This window comes from Desmodus rotundus, chromosome 12 (assembly GCF_022682495.2).
Source record: "Desmodus rotundus isolate HL8 chromosome 12, HLdesRot8A.1, whole genome shotgun sequence".
Lineage (NCBI taxonomy): Eukaryota > Metazoa > Chordata > Mammalia > Chiroptera > Phyllostomidae > Desmodus > Desmodus rotundus.
The window spans coordinates 88,953,860-88,972,152 of NC_071398.1; the positions used below are offsets into that span (position 1 = coordinate 88,953,860).

General features: G+C 42.7%; 1 protein-coding gene across 1 annotated transcript in view; it reads left to right on the forward strand.

Annotated features, from left to right (window-relative positions):
* The first annotated feature begins 245 nt into the window (after window positions 1-245).
* The window catches only part of NIBAN1 (niban apoptosis regulator 1), a 121,990-nt gene continuing 103,942 nt past the window's right edge, over window positions 246-18,293 (forward strand). The window contains exon 1 of the mRNA XM_024552662.4: window positions 246-790. Coding sequence (XP_024408430.2) covers window positions 736-790 — 55 coding nt within the window. The 5' untranslated portion in view covers window positions 246-735. The remainder of the gene's footprint in view (window positions 791-18,293) is intronic.

Here is an 18,293-nt window from a genome sequence, read left to right on the forward strand (position 1 = left end):
CTTTTTTTCCTTTCATTCCCCACTCCCTCCCTGGCCCAACGTCTTGCCTGCGGGAAGGGACAGTTTACCCTTGGTTCTCAAACTATGGCAGGTGTCAGCATTACCTGGGGGGCCGTGGAAACACAGATTACTGGGCCCCACTGCCAGAGTTTCTCATTGGGGCAGCAGATGCGGGTGGAGGGGGGTGCGGGGGATGCGGCCTGAGATGGAGGGAGCTGAAATTTTGCATTTCTAACCAGGTCTTAGGTGATGCTTGAGAAGAACTCTTGCTGCTTGTACCAGAAGGTGTGCAAAGCGGTGAGACCTAGAACTGCACGTGGTGGGATGTTAAGTGGGGAAGGTCCCAGCTCACAGATGTCTCCAGTCACCAGGGAAACGGTCCATTTACCCCATGGTGTGTCTGGGAGGCCCTAAACTGCTGAGCATAAGAAGCAGAAGCCGACGAAGAGAAGGAGCAGAAAGTCCTCCAGACTAGACACCCCCTTGCAGCTCAGCAGAGGCAAGGGCGGGAAGAAGGCCGGGGGCCAGCCCACAGCTCCTCGGAGGGCGCGGACCTGAAGGAGGCGTCCCAGAAGGCGGCGCCTCTCGGAGGAAGTTGGTCCTTTAACTGCAGAGCCTGGCTACCCGTCGCTTCAGCCTCCAGAAGCGAGCAGCGGGCACGCACCGGAGCCGCCAGTGCCGCGTGGGGTGTGGGCCGGGCCGCCACCGCGCTCAGCACCCGAGCCCCCCGCTGCCATGGGCGCCTCAGCCTCCAGCCAGCTGGACGAGGGCAAGTGCGCCTACATCCGAGGTACGCCTCCCGGGGGACCCTTGGGACAGAAGGGCCGCCCTGGCACTGGCCCCAGAGGGGAGGTCCTGAGCAGGTGCCCGCAGCGCGTCCCAGCCTCCACGCCCCGCTCTCTACCTGCCGGCGCGGGGGGGCCCCGGGTTCCACCCAGGGCTGGTGCAGCTGGACGGCGCGCCCCAGGTCGGGTGGGGCTGGGGATGCTCGGGGAAGCGCCGCGGGAGGGCTGGGAGAGACAGGTGCAGACTGCGGGGTGGGGCAAGACCTCCTTCCCTCCGCTGTGCCCACCTGGGGCTCGGCCCCTGCAACCGCCGACCCACCCAGGCCAGAAACACCTGGCTCTGCTGTCTGTGGACTTCGTAGTTCTGAGCTCTTTCTGTACTTGCCGCGGGACACCGCAGGGGATACCCCTCGCTGCTGGAGATTTCCCTGGGGATTCCTGGCCTGTCGAGCAGAATTTCCCTCCCGGTCCTTCTGGTCTGGCTTTGTAAAACGCAGCCTTGGCCACAGCTTTCACTTGAACTTCAGAGTGTCACTCGGGGGGATGATTTCATCGGAGACAGAAAGGACAATGTCTTTAGGCTCCCAGGTTGTAGGGTTCCCTCCCCTCCCTGGAGAAGGGGGGAAGCAAAAGAGGAACCCAAACATATTTTGTAACTGTTGCAAAAGTCATAGATAGGGAGAAACTCATTTTGAGAAACTTTCAGAGATGTGGTGATTCAGAAAAGAGTGTGAGGCAGAAGGAAAAAAAAAACCCAAACTGAACTAAAACTGCAGGAAATCATGACTCTCTAGCTGCTGGGTGTGTTTGGCCTCCCTGTCGTCCCTCCTCATGGCCTTGCCCACAACCACCACCTAACACTTGGCCTTCTTGTGAAGTTAGTGTTTCTCTGGCTCTCGAAATACCTCCTAAACTGGGCCTGAAACCCTAAATCTGTAAAGAAATGGTTAAGTTCTTCCTGATACCTCTTTCTGGCCCCTGAACCTTCTGCTAAGAAGAAGGTGTTTATTTGTGTTCTTATAATCCGTACTTGTTTTTAGCCACCATAATGACACCTAAACTCACTTGGGAAGTCAGGGCAGGTCAGCACCGGGTAATTGATTCTGCGCATTCCTGCTCTGACGTTTTCAGTACTTGCAGGTCATCCACATCCCATACGGTCAGGGGATAAAACTTGGTCAACTATCCCTTTGCTGTTGTTTACTTAAAATGGGAAAAAGATGGATGACCTGTCTGTATTAGTAAAAGAGCTTAAAGGAAGCTGGCCTTAGTCTTCCATGTTTGGCTACAGTCTTGTGGTCCAGGGCACTGAAATAATGTGGGTAATAGAACACGTGAGGAGGGGCTTGCATTGAGCTATTAGCAAAGCATGTTTCTGGCACTTATTCTGTAAGACTTTATCTCACTGCAAAGCCTAGAAACACCTGAAGTTGGAGCTTGGCCATCTACAGTAATCAGCGGAAGTCAGCAATGAGAGAGCTCACTAGCTTGAAGAGGACTTCATGGTCCTGACTGTTGTTGATGCCCGCATCATACTGGTGATAAGAGAAAGTGTTAGCTCTTTATTTCTGAAATTAGGTTATTGTACACAGAGAAGGATGAGATAGCTAGCACCCGGGAAGGACTTACGGGCCAGTCACCGTATCCTCTAGTTTTGTTCAATTTTATCTCCTCATTCTTTGTTTGGGAGGGCACTTTCGAGGGATGTGGGGACAGAGGGAAGAGAAGAGTTAAAGTTAGAATACCTCCCGAGAAAATGAGACGTTATCTCATTTGAGCGTACACGTCTTGCCAAGGAAGAAAAGTGCGTTGGAAAAGCGCATGGGGTTGTGAGTCGTTAGTGGATGAGCAAAGAGAGGTCATGGGACTCTGATTTCCTGATGGCTTTGAAGCCCCAGATCCTGGAAAAAACAAAAACAAGAGGAAGCAAACCATAACCCTACCTTCACCCCTTTGCCCGTCCTTTAGCCCATAAATTTCTCAAGCTAGGATTCAACTGTAAGCAGAATGACTGAAAATATGATAGTAAAGTTGAAATACAATTTTATGACCCATATTTCATAAAGTAGCTGTCAGTGAAATATTTTAGATTTGAACACTCTTTTAGCTGAGACAATAACTTCCTTTCAAGTTTGATAAACTTGCTAACATATGGGGAATAACTTGTCAATGTATGAGTATTTGGAATGAGGTTTGTTAACTTAATCTTGTATGTGTTAAAAGCAGCTGTCTGAATCAACATTTACTTTTAGATGAATCATTTAACAGCTGCCATTTGGTTTGTGTGCCTTGAAACTTTGTGTTAATAGTGCTCTTTGTCACATGGATGGGTAAAGGGTTATCAGAAGTGTTAGGGACTTACTTCATTTCTAAAGATGTTTGCTTTGCAAATTATTTCGACATTCACGTTTCTCAACAACAAAATAAAGTTTTAGGAATGATCCTAGAAGACTTTCAGTAATTTCCCTTGATAAGATGCTTTTGTGAATGACGGAGACCAACCTTTGGTCATAGGGGCAGTGTCATCAGTTGGCTCTCAGCGAGGACCTGAACATGTCCTCCTTTAATAAGAAAGAAAGCTCGGGGCCAATTTAGGACACTTTTCTCTCTCTCTCTCTCTCTCTTTTTCTTTTTTCAAAGATTTTACCTATTTTTAGAGAGAGGGGAGAGAAAGAGAGGGAGAGAAACATCAATGCGTGGTTTCCTCTCACATGCCCCCAACCAGGGACCTGGCCCGCAACCCAGGCATGTGCGCTGACTGGGAATCAAACCAGCGACCCTTCGGTTCGCAGGCCGGGCGCTCAATCCACTGAGCCACACCAGCCAAGGCACTTTTCTTTTACTTATGCCTTGTTTCCTTCTTCTTTTTATACCTTTGGTATGCCTGAAAGTGAACTGTAGCTTCAAAAATACAATGTTTTCCTGTTTAAACAATTTTTTTTCTTTTAAAAATTACCATTGAATTGTAATTCAATGAGTGGGGGCTGGTGGACACTTCTAGGCCTGGTAGCAACAAACAGTAGTTAGGAAAACTGTTCTTTTCCTAGACGTACTCATAGTCAGTCACAGGTATCCTATACAGAGCCCGTTGGCTCCCCCTGAAATGCTCATCAGTGATATGATGCTTTAAAGTGAGAAATGAGTTTCCCCTGAAAAGCAACATATATTTCTCAGGGGAATTTTATCAGATTTATACTGTAAGGGTTAACTTAGGTGACTGTATAAGAAACTTAGGCAGATAACAGTGTCTACTGTGAAGTCTCCATAGACGAGGTAAGTGAAAGGGAGGAGAGCTGAACACGTTTGCAGGCTTCTCAGTCTGGATGTGTAGGACGAGTCCACACATTGCTTATTTTTCTGTCGTGGTTTGTTGGTAGGAGGTGGGCATAAGACCTAATCTGATTTGTCTGGATAATTGTGATAAGGTGATCTTAGAGCTCAATTTATCTGGCTAGCAATGGTAGTAGGAAGTGGATAAAGATTATACCATTGCTATTTATCTCAGTTCCTAATTTGTAGAAATGAGTGGATTCTCCTAAGAAACGGGGACTTGCAGCTCTCCAGGTAGGAGGAGCAGGGATAGGTGAAAGAAGGAGAGGAACCCGTATAAACAATGCACAAACATATATTGATCACAGTATATTTTGATTAAAAAAAAGAAAGCCTTCAAGCATGCCAGACTACTGATGAAACTAGTAGGAGTTTAAAATTAAGAAAATGATATCAGATTGGGAATTTCTAGTGGCAATAATTACTTTCTACCACCTTTAGTTTTTGCGACTGGAAACCAAGACTTTGGCAACTTAGTGTGAATTGAGAATTTCTTAGATTCAACTGAAATAAAGACACAAAACGGAGACAGATCAACGTTTTCTCCTGTACTTGTGGAAGAAACTGTGACCTTCTTTCTTGGGTCCCCATTCACGCTTTGCTGAACTCATAGAGTCAGGTAGTAAGTCCAGATCTGCTCTTGATGAAGCACTTCTTTTTGCTGTGAGCATTGGCTGCAAGAGGTCCCCATCCCCAAGGCTCCTTTAGTGGCAGTAAGTCCTAACAGGCCCGTAGTGATTTTCCTGTTTGGTGTGGAAGTTTGCTTTCTCTGCGGACTACTGAACTGATTGTAGGTTCACTCCGTTGTAACCTTTGGGAAGGTCTGAACTGCGTTCCCAGGTAGAAAGTGCAAGAGCAGGGGCTCAATGTGTAACAGTAGTTTCTTATATAACTAAAATAAACGCACCGTGAAAGGTTTAGAAAATATGCAGTGTGAATTGTGATGGTGAATTTTAATCTCCTAAAGGGAAATTTTAATGTTTTGTCAGTGAAGCGAGGTGATACCATTTAAAGAAAAAAGGTACGCATAGCAATTTGCATTGTGAAATGCGAAATGGAGTTGGAATGAAGGTAAAAGAATAATGGAAAGGAAGACAAAGGAATAAAAGGGCATGATTAATCTGTTACAATCTATTTAAGCCACTTTAGTAACGCTTGGGACTTGAGCGCTAAAATTCGAACAGTTGCAAACTGAAATACATACACACACCACTACCATCACCATCACCACCACACAAAACTCCAAATGCAATACAGATTTTCTCCTTGGAAACTGAAAATTCATTTTAAAAAGAGACCAGCAAGTTGCTGCCAATAAGAAAATGCAAGCCAGCTTATAAAAGTGCCTATTATTTTTTTTTTGGTACTACATGTTTTTTCTCATTTAGAGGAGAGAGGGAAAGATTTAGGGATGTGAAAGCAATTAATTCAGTTTTGCATATTGCAAGGTCTGGGACCCAAAGTTTATATTTTTGTGCTTGATGTTGTTTGGATGTTGATGTCTGCAGGATTAGAATAAATTAGTAGTTTTTACTAGGAGCCCCAAAGTGATTTAGAAAAAGTCCACAGTCTGAAGGAATTTTGGAAAAAGAGTAAATGTTTCTATGCCAAATCATGTGGATTTTTCCCTCCCTTTTTTAAAAAAAAAATAAAATATAGGTTTGGAAAACCACATGATACAAATGCTGAGCTTAGCGAATCATTTTAAGGCGAGTATCCTTGCTCCATCTCTCAGGTCAAAAAATGGAAAGGACTTACCTAGCCGCTGCAGACACCTTCACTCAGGGGCTCCGTTCCCAATCCCAGACCTTCTTGCCTCTCCCCAAATAACCACTGTCTTCAGTTATCTCTTGCTGCCCGCCAAGCTCCCCGCAAAGATACTTGCTCTTACGACAACTACTTATTTGCCCACAGTTCTGCTGTTTGTCCCAGGTCCAGCTGGGCAGTTTTACACACCTTGTACTTCGCGGTGGGCATTCATTCCTACGGCTGCTTTCTGCTGGCAGATTGGCTGGTGGCTGGCCTCAACTCGGAGGGCTTTCTGCCACCCCGGGTGGCCTTTTTACCTGTCTCTCCAGCAGGATACCGGACTTTTAAAATGATAGGTCTGGTTTTGCAAGAGTGCAAACGTTTCCAGAAGCTGCCAGGGTTTCTTATGTTTTAGGCCTGGATGGCTCAGCATTACTTGCTACATTCTATTGTTAAATCAAGTCTGAGGCCAGCTCCAGTGCAAGAGGAGGGGACTCCACAAAGTCAAAGATATCACGAGTTAAGGCTCCTTGGAGGTGGCCCCTGGTAGCAGGCCACCACACCACTCGCTCCTCCTAGAGTTTATAGGAATGGCATCCTTGTGTTTCCTTGTGGCTTTGTCACCCAGCGATGCATCTTTAAACACTGTAGTGTAGCCTTGCCCATTTAAAAAATATCTGTTTTAACTTTCTTTCAATCTACAGTTTACCCCTCCATCCCTGTCTTTTACTTGCAAATTATCTGTTGAAGGATCTGAGCCATTCGGCAGGCAGGGTTTTCCAGAGTCTGGAATGTGCCGATGATGCAAATTCCACATATTTCTCTTGTATTTTCTACAAATTGACAGTGAGACTGGATCAGACTGGGGATTCATAGTTTTGTGAGGACTATAGGTGGTGCTGTGTCCTTCACCTGGGGGCACATGACATCTGGCTGTCTCTTTTTGTGGTGTCAGCAACCGTCGAAGTTCATTGCCAGGACCCAACACTTCACTGGGGGCTTTGGAATAGGGTGCTATTCTAATTATTTCATTTCATTTTCATTTATTAGCTAGAATAATTTTATGGAGTGCTACTTTCCTTCACTGTATTTGGTTCCTCTGTATTATGTAGTTCATATAGGAAAGGCAGGATTCAAACTTTATCCTTTCCTTTTATTTTCCAGTTTTCAAGATAATTTATTGCTTTCCTGTCATCTCCTGAAGGTGATCAATTAACTTAAAAAATATCATTACGAATTCATGAATGCCACTGTCACTCTTATCCTCACGGAAGCTCAAATTTTCCATTGGCAATGAAAAACTCTTCAAGTTGGCTTCTGAGTCCTTTTGAAATACCCCTAATAGTATTTGGTAGCTTCCTCGCCATCTGACAGGTCAGGGTGTATTTGAGGCTCATTTTATTTATTTCCTATCCTGTCTCTACCAGAGGGAAATAGTATTTTAAGATGACTCTTTTCTCTCAGTGGGAAATACTATTTTAAGATAACAGTTTGGGCCTTGGGAGGCTCATTGCCATGACTGGGTTGGCCATTGTTTCTGGACCTTTCTGGTGGATGGAACTAAGAAAAAGTGTATATTTCCTACATTATACTTACATTTCATTTTTCTTGGTTCTTAAAGCACAGAATGAAAGAATTACATATCCCCAAATTCTCACTTGCTTTAACACACCTAATATATACAAGAGGATCGGGCAACAACACGAATACTACCACCACCAGTTATGGTTGTAAAAAACTATTGAACTGTTTTAAGAAGGAGTAACAACATTTTTGTATATGCTGACTCCATTCTCTGCCAAGTTTGTTTTATGATTTTACTATGTCAAGGAATGTAACCATCATATTATAAGTCTTCCCTTCCCTACTCTTTTTTCAGAAGTAAGTATTATTTAATATCTCAGTCCTTATGATGTCTGAAGCTCAGGATCTAGTAGATTCTTCAAGAAGAGCTTATGAGAACATAAGAAAGTAGGAAGATAGGCTAATTTAGTGGCGCAGCAATATTGCCAAAGGTCAGCTTATTTTTATCTTTCTGCCCTCTGTGGTCTGGCTTTCCCTATGGTTGAAAGAACTCAAAGTGTCACATTCTTAGGTCAAAACAGCATCTCAGAGGCTGGCAAGAGGCCTATCTCTCCTTTGAGTCTCTTCGTGAGAGCACACCGTCCCCAGATGCCTCACTAGCAGACTCCCACTGATCAGAACTGGGTCACACAGGCCTTCAAGCTAATCCATCACTGGCAAGAGTGTGGAATTATCATGATTTTGTTAGATGGATCCAGATTCACCCCAGGGCTGAGGCCAAGGGCAGCCTTTTCTGAAGCACTTGGCTGTGTGGAGTATCATGGATACCTGAGCAAAATCAGGTTCAATTAGCAAGGAAAAAGCATGAATGGCTATTAGGTAGATAACCAACATTACAGGTTTTAATAAATGTCATGCAGAGAATAACAGGGTACTGAGACAGAAAACTAATGGTAATGATAGAGCAAGGAGAAGAGATGTACTTAGCATAGGGTGCTGAGAAGGATAGTAAGTGACTTTTCATGTGAAGAACCAGGGGAATAACATTTTGAGTAGAGAGAACAGCATATAGAAGGGAAAAGAGGGGATGAAATGTGAAGGAACCAAAGAAAGGGTGGTACGGCTGGAGCGTAGGAGCATAGCGAGCAAGAGAGAGAGGGGTTTGATGGGAGGGGATCCTCATAACATTGTTACCAAGAGACCTGTGATATGATATGTTTATTTGTTAAATCTTTATTCCCCACCTACCACCACTAGCATACAAGCTCCATGAAAGCAAGATTCATTGCTGTTTGCTCTCAGCAAATAGATCACTGTGTGGTGCATGGTTGGTTACCAATAAATATCTGATTAATACATGAATGAAAGGAGAAAACATATAAAAACTATAATGAATATTCTAAAATGTAAGAGAAGTATTGAGTTTGTAAAACAAGTTCAGGATGCAGTGAAGAAATGACGATAATAGAATAAGAAATAGCTCTTGGGAATTAAATATCTAATGATGAATATTCTACAAAACCCAAGTGTTGCTTTGGGAAATAAAGTTGAGGAAATCTTGCAGAAAACAGAACAAAAAAAATCAAAAGCTGGAAAATAGAAGAGGTAATATTAAAAGCAATTAAAGGGTCAATCTAAAAATTTTAATATGTGACTCACAGAGGTCCCAGAAAATAGGGAACATAGAAAATGAAAGGGAGAAAATTATCAAAGCAATAATACAAAACCTTTTCTAGAACAGCAGATTGTGTGTGTCTGGATTTACAGAGCCAAACAATTCCTGGCACTCATCCAGAGCTGAGAATAGTTCATGTTCCCATCATCCAAAATAGAAAGACCTTGAAATACATAGGACATTGTATAGAGTCCTCAGCAGTAGTGAGCAGAAATTAGCCCTTGACCTCAACACTGCTCTGGACCTGCTCTCATAAAAATAAAAAATAAAAAATAAAATGTGAAAACAAACCTCAGCAAGACCAAACTGATGCTAAATAACTTAACAGCATACCTGAATGAAGTCCAACATTCCTTATAGGAACACAACAAAATACGCATTCAGCAATGTGAAATTCACAATATCCAGTATCCAGTCAACAATTACCAGGCACGTGAAGCAGCAGGAAAATGTCCTTAACTCTAAGGAAAAATACCCACCCACAGAAACAGACAGGAATTACAGACATGATGAAATGAACAGACAAAGATGTTAAGACGGTTTTCAGAAATATGTTCCATATGCTAAAGGGAAAAACATGGACATGATGAGGAAAGAAATGGAAGACATAAAAAATAAGTCTTCTCTCCAGTCTTTAGGAAAGAGCGATATGACTCCTGTGCTTTTGCAGTCTGTCGGAGCCTCTGTTGGAGAATGTAGCCGTACTGCCCATTACCTACATTCTCAGTAGGTCTGGGAGAGAAGCAGAGCAGATCCGTATGGGGACCTGCTGACATGTGCTGGTTGGGGGCCAGGACCAACGAGCAGGATCAACTCAGGAGAAAAACTGGGGATGTTCTTTCAGAAAGGACGTCGTCGGTAAACATCATGTGCCATTATCTTTGGGGATCACACAGGACAGATGTTAATTTCTGTGATTAGCTCAAAAGAATTCAGAGGTTTCCCCCAATTTCAATTGAATACATTTGTTTGAAAAAATGATTTCCTATGTAAGTTATGCTGAACGAGCTAGACAGATGTGACTGAATAATTGCCTGAACAAAACGGACACAGGCTTGGAGTTGGATTAAGATAAATTTTATTAGCAACAATGGAAAAATGTGTAATATCTGCAGTATAAACACCTAAAATGGTTTCATCAGAGAGGATTACGTTAGTAACATTTATTAAAAGGTACTGTTTAAACTTAAAGTAAATAAGAATTTTATAGCATGACTAAGAACTAAGGACATGAGTGGGATGTCAATTCTTGTTTTTTGTTTGATCTCTTTATTTATTAAAAATTTTTTTCAATTACAGTTTACATTCCGTATTATTCTGATTTAGTTTCAGGTGTACAGAATAGTGGTTAGATAGTCATTTGCTTTACAAATGTTCCCCCTGGTATTTCCAGTAACCAGTTGGTGCCATACGGAGATATTACACTATTATTGACTGTATTTCTTATGCTGGACTTTACATGGGAGTCAGTTTTTCATGAAAAATGGTAACTCCTGGTCTGTGGAATGATGATAATGATGAGAGTAAACACTAGTATTTATTGAATGCTCATGAACTGCAAGGAAGTAAATGTCTCAGAGAAAAGTTACCAGGATATCAAATGTTCTTTCGGAAATACCAGATCTTGTCCAGGTAACTTTTTCTTTCTGGAAAGGAATATCAGTTTGATAGGAGTTGAACAGTGATTTATTTACTTTATGAGCTAAACCAGTAACTTATCCCTTGATCTAAATTGAAACATTTACTAAACCCTTGCTTCTATATCTTACTTTGAAATAATTGGACTATTGTTTGAAGTGAATATTTTCAGTGGATGAGATTATAAATAGCTTAACATTTATCTAAATGTTAGCAAAACATAATATGGAATTTACAAATAGGTGAAAGCAGGCCTAGTATGTTACTTTAAAACTTTAAGCAAAATGGTTGCTTCAAGTACCTTCTTTATTAGAGAAGAAAATGTTTATATTTGTGAAGAAAGCCACAAAAGACTCATAAATGGAGCTTTCAAACTTGAAAAGCAGGTGTGACAATCACCTCCTGAGGACTCACTGAGTCTGAAGCATGATTCTCTGTAGATATTGTGTCTGTTGACTGGCTGCCTTCAGTTTCTTAGACGTAAAATGAGGACAAGCAGTAATGCCCAGTGAGATGGAAGGAGCTCGGAAATGAAGGTAATATCATTCTCTGATCTCCCAATCCTACTATTATGCTAATAAATTTGGTTTTACTATCAGAAATGGTACCCGGCCTTCCCAGAGTGAATAATCGGCTTTCAGATGCTGCCAAATAATACCTATCTCACACATTTGTTCCACATGCAGCCTAATTAATGTTTCAGCGTGTTTAAACACAATGCCTCTACAGAAGCAATGGCATTATAATTTGTTGGGATACTCTAGGATTGTAATTAGGACTAATTAGATTCTTTTCAACAGCTTGTTGCATTTACAAATTACTGCATCGAAGGTATTTTGCCTTATTTATTCGTTATGAAAGAGTCAGGCACAATTGTTTAAACAGGAGTCTTTAAACAATTATTCTCAAGATTCTACCATACTCCTCCCCTCAAATCAGGCGAGGGCAGCAGCAAAGCAGCTTTCTAGGCCGGGTCACAGGGGAGAGCATCCCCCATGGTGTGCCAGGAATTCGCTCGCACTGGCTGGCAAGCACTCAATCTGGGAAGCCCTTCCTAACTCAGAGTTTAGGGACGTCATATTGGGAGCCTGCAATCAGCCACGCCAGGTCTGTTTAGGGACATCCTATTGGGAGCCTGCAATCAGCCACGCCAGGTCTTTTTGTTTGGTTTGGTTTTGTCTGGAGACCCCACTTACCAGCACGCCGCTGCTAGTGCCCCTCTCTTCAGGGCATGGAATCCGGTTGCTGGGAGAAGCAGTTGCCGGTGGCCAGAAGCCAGATTTCAGTTGTATCTTGCACTGGGCTGACTGCCAAAACGAACACTCTCCAGATCTCAGGAGCTGGACATGATGCTGATTTATATCTCACTCGTTACACAATCCAATGTGACTCTCTGTGGGACAGAGACGGGGTGGGGTCATCCAGGCTCCTTCTATCTAGTTAGTGTGTTGTGCCATGGGCCACCGGGCAGTCTGGTGAGACCTATGGATCCCTTCTCAGAATAACATTTTTAAATGAAAATGAAACAGAAGTACAAAAGAAACCAATTTTATGACAATATAGTTATCAACATACTTTAACCTCTGTAGTGTAATATCAGATGTGCTTCCCGATGCATCCAAAGACAAGGTCCCGCACTGGGTCTCACAACTGCTGTCATGGCGATGAAGCGCTCTTCTGAGACACACAGCGAGTGAAACCTGCGGTGGAGATGCCTGTGGTGTCTACTGATGACAGAGTTGCAAGTACTGCCACACGCTGCTGTGGTTTGGTGCCTACATGCAGTATTGAGGGAAGAGTTGAATTCGAGTTGGACGCTAATGCAAATAACTGTTATTTCCCTCCATTCACCTTTTGGATCCCCTGAATTCTATCCACGGATCCCATAAGGGTCCACAGACTCCAGAAGCCCTGGTCTAGTGGCTCCATCATTCTCAGGGCCACAAAGACCTTACCTGGACACCCTGCGTATGTCATGCAGACAAAAGGAGAGACAGTGCCAGTTTCGGTGTGAACATTATATGGACCAGGCCTGAAGTTTATTTCTGTTCCACCTTTGAGCTGCCTTCTGTATCCATGTGGCAATTTCCATCAAAAGTCCTCTCCCTTTGTTGATTACCTCTTCCCTTACATTCCCTCAACATGCTCATTAATATTTAATGAACAGTTTTTCTACTTTAAGTGTGTTCTCACTTTGAAGGTGGGCTCTTTATTTACATTATGTTCAGGTAAGAAACGTTTAAGCCCTCTAAACTTGAGCTGTCTAATAGACCATTGAACTCTTGAAATGTGGCTACTTCAAATTAAGATATGATGCAAGTGAAAACATACACACAGGGCTTTTAAGTCTTGGTACACGGGAAAGAATGTAAAATGTCTCATTAATATGAATATTGCTATTAATATTGCTATTAATATTATTTAATAGCAATCACACATTGAAGTGATACTATTTTGGTTCTACTGGGTTAAACTATATTAAAACCAACTCGTAATGTACTACAGAAATCTGAAAATTACACTTGAGGCTCACATCGTATTTGATACTGTTGTTTCTAAATGAAGTTTTGTACAAGATTCACGGAGCTGCAGGGACTTGAGAGAGAAGCATGTAACCCAAACTCCTCACTATAACCTGAGTGACTGAGTGAGCTCCCCCTGTCCGCATAGCCAGTCACGGCAGATACAGGACTGGAACCTGGGTCTCCACACCCGGGTATGGAGCTCTTTTCATAGCCTCTGCTGTTCCAGCCAAGCTACACCAAACCAGAAATCCAGGCACTATGTTTCCAGTCCGAATGGAATAGACTCTAATTTAGAGTTATCTATAAAAATCCTGAAAATGCCAAGTCTTTTTTTAAGCTTATGCATTCTATAACTCAGCCCTACGTTTAACACTCAGGCGTAGCGTCCCCTTGGTACTCGAGAATTGCACGCACAGGTGGGTGGGCTGGCTGGCAGGTACTCGACTCTCTGATGAAGCCCTGAGTGCATTTGCCATGGTCGCAGGTCTCCAGCAGTTCCCTCGGTTGGATGTTTAAGCTCATAAAGAATTTTATCTCTTTGTGATTTTGTCTGAAAGGAATGGAAACACATGGCACCCTAATACTTAACATGACTACCCCTTTCTCCCAGCCAGGACATTGTAGGGTAAATAGCTTAATTTTCTTTTCTTCTATTTTCTCTCCTTGGCTCCCACTCTGGACTCTATAGCCAACTTTAAGAGGATGTCTGGAATTTTCAATAATCTTCTGGTTCCAGACTATTCCTTCCCATGAGGTTTTCCTCCCTCCAACTCACTCTCCCTCTGTAATGCACCAATTTTCATAAGATTGTATTTGGGCCATTGTGTGTTTAAATTATATTTACGATAAGAGTTAAGATTTTTAAAAGCCCTACTTTAAATGATATATTGCCACTATTTCCCCTTGTAGGACTTTTTAATAATGTAAGTGATTTTGAGTCATATACTTTGCTACTGAAATTGAAATGACATAGTACTTTACTCAGACTCTTTGGAAAAGATTGTACATCATCTGCATTCTGGGATGTTCCATTTTCTCTGTCCTTGCATTTCTCTGCATTTTCAGCGGTCTATAGAATTCTCAGTTCTCAGAGGAGCCGTAGGAATGCCTCCTGACCGGTGACAACATTAGCGGCCCACCTACCAACATGTTTCATGTTTGGTATTTCCTTCTCCAACATTATAAGAGAAAGTCTCGAGGCATACCATAACTACTTAGCTTATTTCAGACCACCCAGCTATTGGCATCAATGGATGTCTGAGAAAGAGAATGCAAGCTCTTGGTGTTCCATGTGGTTTTTATGAAAATACAGGATGCCTTGAGATGTGTTGATAGCCAAACTCAGCATTTCTCCAGGGATAGTTTTAATCTTTGCATTGTTCATTAAAAGGAGAAATATATACATAGGATGTATTTTGCAAATGAGTGTAAGACATTGAGATTTGTAATAAAAACATTCAAAATGATACTTATGAAAAGTGGACAAAATAAAAAGAACTTACTGAGCAGATCGATCCTTAGGAAACATCATCATAAATGTTAAATGTGCAGCTTTCTTGATTCCGCAGACTATTGGCTCTGCAGGCACATCCCCCAAGTTCAGGTACTGGCCTCTCACTTGCTAGCGCTGCAACCTTTTGAAGTTCTCTAATCTCCTCTAACCTTGGTTTCTGCCACTACAAAATGGGGTTCACGGTACTGTCCCAAACTGGGACTGAGCTGATACACGTTTTCTATAGTTTATGGAGGTAAGACTATAGTATGTTCGGACTCAGTAGAAAGCATGGACTTTCAGGACAAGTACATGAAATTTGGTACAGAAGCTGTTGTTTGAAGCCTGGTTCTAATACTTACTGTGTGACTTTGGACTTGTCTTTAGGCCTCAGTTTTCTTCTTAGTGAAAAGGTTGTGTAATTGATTAAGGCTCTCTGAAGAATCTTGCTGAGGATGAACATTTAAACTTCATGGAACACATCTATTTCTAATGGGGAGACATTCATTTTATACCTTTCATTCTAGTTATCAAATAGAATGTGCCGTTCTGCGAAATGGGTTGAACAGAACAGACTAAACTGCTTGCAAGGGACTTCATTATGGAGGTGGTAACAGGGAGAAAGAAGGAGACAAATAATAAGATGGTGTGCGGTAACAAAACTATGAAGATACATTAAGAACGGGGGAGAGAGAGGAGTGTGATGAGGGCTACCACTTCAGACAAGGGTCAGGGAATTCCTCTCTAACGTTTGAATGAAGTGCTAGAGTGGGATACGGGAATATCTGGGGGAGGTCCACCCTGGGCAGAGGAAATAGGAAGTTCAAAGGCTCTGAATTTGGAAAGGAGCTTGTCTTGTCTCAGGAATAGCATTCTTGCTGTTCTGAAGAGGCACATGCCATGTATGCTAATACAGAGGGAGGGCAGGGAGGTAGGTGGGGCCACGTCACAGAGGGACTCACAGGCCATTGTAAAGACTTGGGCTGGAGAAGTCATGGGGAGTTCTGGGCACAGGAATGACATAATCTGATTTCTCGGACTACTATGTAGAGAACAGGCTGTAAGAGGGGCAAGGGAGGGAACAGGAGGCTAGTTAGGGAGCTGGAGCTGTAATCCAGGTCAGGGATGGCTAGGACTGGGGCAGGGGTCGCTGGAGGTAGTGAGAAGTGGTTGGGTTATCAATGTATTTTGGAGGCAGAGCTAACAGGTCTGTGGGGTAGGAGGAAGTTAGTGGCTTCAACACAACTCCAAGCTTTCTGACCAGAGCAATGGAAAGAATGGACTTGCCACTTATTGAAACTGAGAGGGCCAGGAGTGGGGTGTATGTGAAAATGAAGACTTTGGTTTCGGACATGCTAAGGTGGATATCCAAGGGGAGATATCAGATAGGCATAACCATAATAATGAAAATAATAGTAATGATGATGATAACTCTTATCTATTAAGTGAGGCCTTTAATTACCTGCCAGGCACTATGTTGAAAACTTTCTATGTGTTACCTCATTTAAATCCTCACAATAATCCTCTGAAATAGGTACAACTTTCATGCCCATTTTGCAGATGGCAAGAGAGGTCCAGGGAGGTTAAGTCTATGGTTAAGGCCACACATGGGATCCTAAATGGATGACATTCTCCCTGAAGCCAGTCCTGGCCTTATGTACAATATCACTATGCAGCCACAAGAGCAGAGACTGGACTCAAAATAACTGAGCTGACTTCCTCCTTTCCAAAGGAATTGGCTGAATGGCTCTATGTCGGTTGCTTTGACCTCTCTGTGTCTTAATTCTTTTCGGCACCTTGAAGGTTGTTGAATTCTGGTCAGGAGCATCATTTATTATTTAAGAGCAGAAAGATGCTGATGACCTAGCATTTACAACATTTTTTACTTCTGAGCAATGCAAATGACTTTTACTGCCAAATACTATAATTTCAGGAAAGCCGTAAGAACTGTCATCTGATGAAATTATTGTTTTCAAAGGAAATAAGCTTGGATGCTGATCTATGTCCATTATTGTCCTCTTTTATAGCTGCATTAGGCATTGGGCCATGAATTTTCATTTCCAGCCTGTCTAGGCCGAAACCAGCTTCTTATTTGTGATGTGAGGAGCAAGTGAAAATTCTCCCTCTGTATATCATGATAGCCTTTAGACGAAGCAGAAGTATAATCATGATGTTCTCATTTGCATAGGCATCTCCCTGACAGGTCATCAGATATCTTTATTGTTCTTGGGTACATTTCACGGGCTGCTGAAGGCATGCATAAACATCCCCAGCAATTCATCTTCTTACCTAGTTTAATGGCCCCTGTTATATATTGGGAGAATGATGGAGTGGAAAGGCCGTGTGTCCAGGGCCTGCCCGCCTGAGAATGTGGAGTACATCACAGTGGAGAATCGCTCACATTAGCTCTTTCTCATTATTCAGGTACCTTTTGCAAATTCCCCCTCCCCAGGTTCAACATTCATGGATGGCCTAGAAAAAACAAATTTGTGTACCTTCTCACCAACAGGCTCCAGTTCCTTGTTCAGCATCAAGCTAATTCAGGGGTGTCAAACTCATTTTCACCAGGGGCCACATCAGCCTCACGGTTGCCTTCAAAGGGCTGAATGTAGTTTTAGGACTCTATAAATGTAACTGCTCCTTAACTAGGGGCAAGGAGCTCTGCACTGCCTCTGGGTAGGAACAAGGTGCCCAGCCGAATAAAACAAGGTGGAGGGCCGGATTTGGCCCACCGGCCTTGTGTTTGCCACCTGTGTTTATAAGTGGTCAATCATGAGGCCATCAACTTCTTAATTAAGGAAGACTACTCCACGCTAATGAATGGGGCTAATACAGTCACTCTGGTTGGGGGTGGGTTGGCTCCTTACTTTATTGCCCTTGATTTAAAAAACTGGTTTGGAGATAAAGCAGATAAAAAAAATCGTTATCTCAATTGAGTAGTTTTAAATCAACACTCCATTGAACGATCTCCTTGTTGCTTCTTTCTTGGCCTCCACTCGACGATGATGATGGTGATAGTGGATGGGGATGTTTGCTGTCTGCCCTGGGGTGCAAGAGCCTTGTTTATGGCTGGTCTGTGGCAAAGCAGGGACCCCAGCCGAGTGCTACATTATTTTCTATAAATATTATCATCCTCAATTTCCAGATTAGGAACTGAGACTTACATTCCAGTTTGGGACTTTACACTTGAATATGTATGATTTATGCCCTTTAGTAGTGCCCTAGCTCAGTTTCGATAGTTATTCTAAGAAAAGCATTATCACAAGATTAATAACTGCTTTGTTTTGAGAGGAAAGTGCCGTGTGCTATCTCCTTGGATCATATTTTTATACAAGTCTGTATACTGCTGCCGCACACTATATCACAAGCAATTCCCTTATCACTGCTTCACTAAATATTCTTCTACAGCACACGCTTTATTGGCTGTGGAAGACTCTAGCTTCCACATAGCCTATAATTTACTTACCCATTCTCCTCTCGTTAGCCATGAAGGTCATTTTCAGACTTTTATTATTATAAATAATATTTTAGTGAGCACCCTAATGCATAAATATTTGTGTGCCTTTGTGATTATT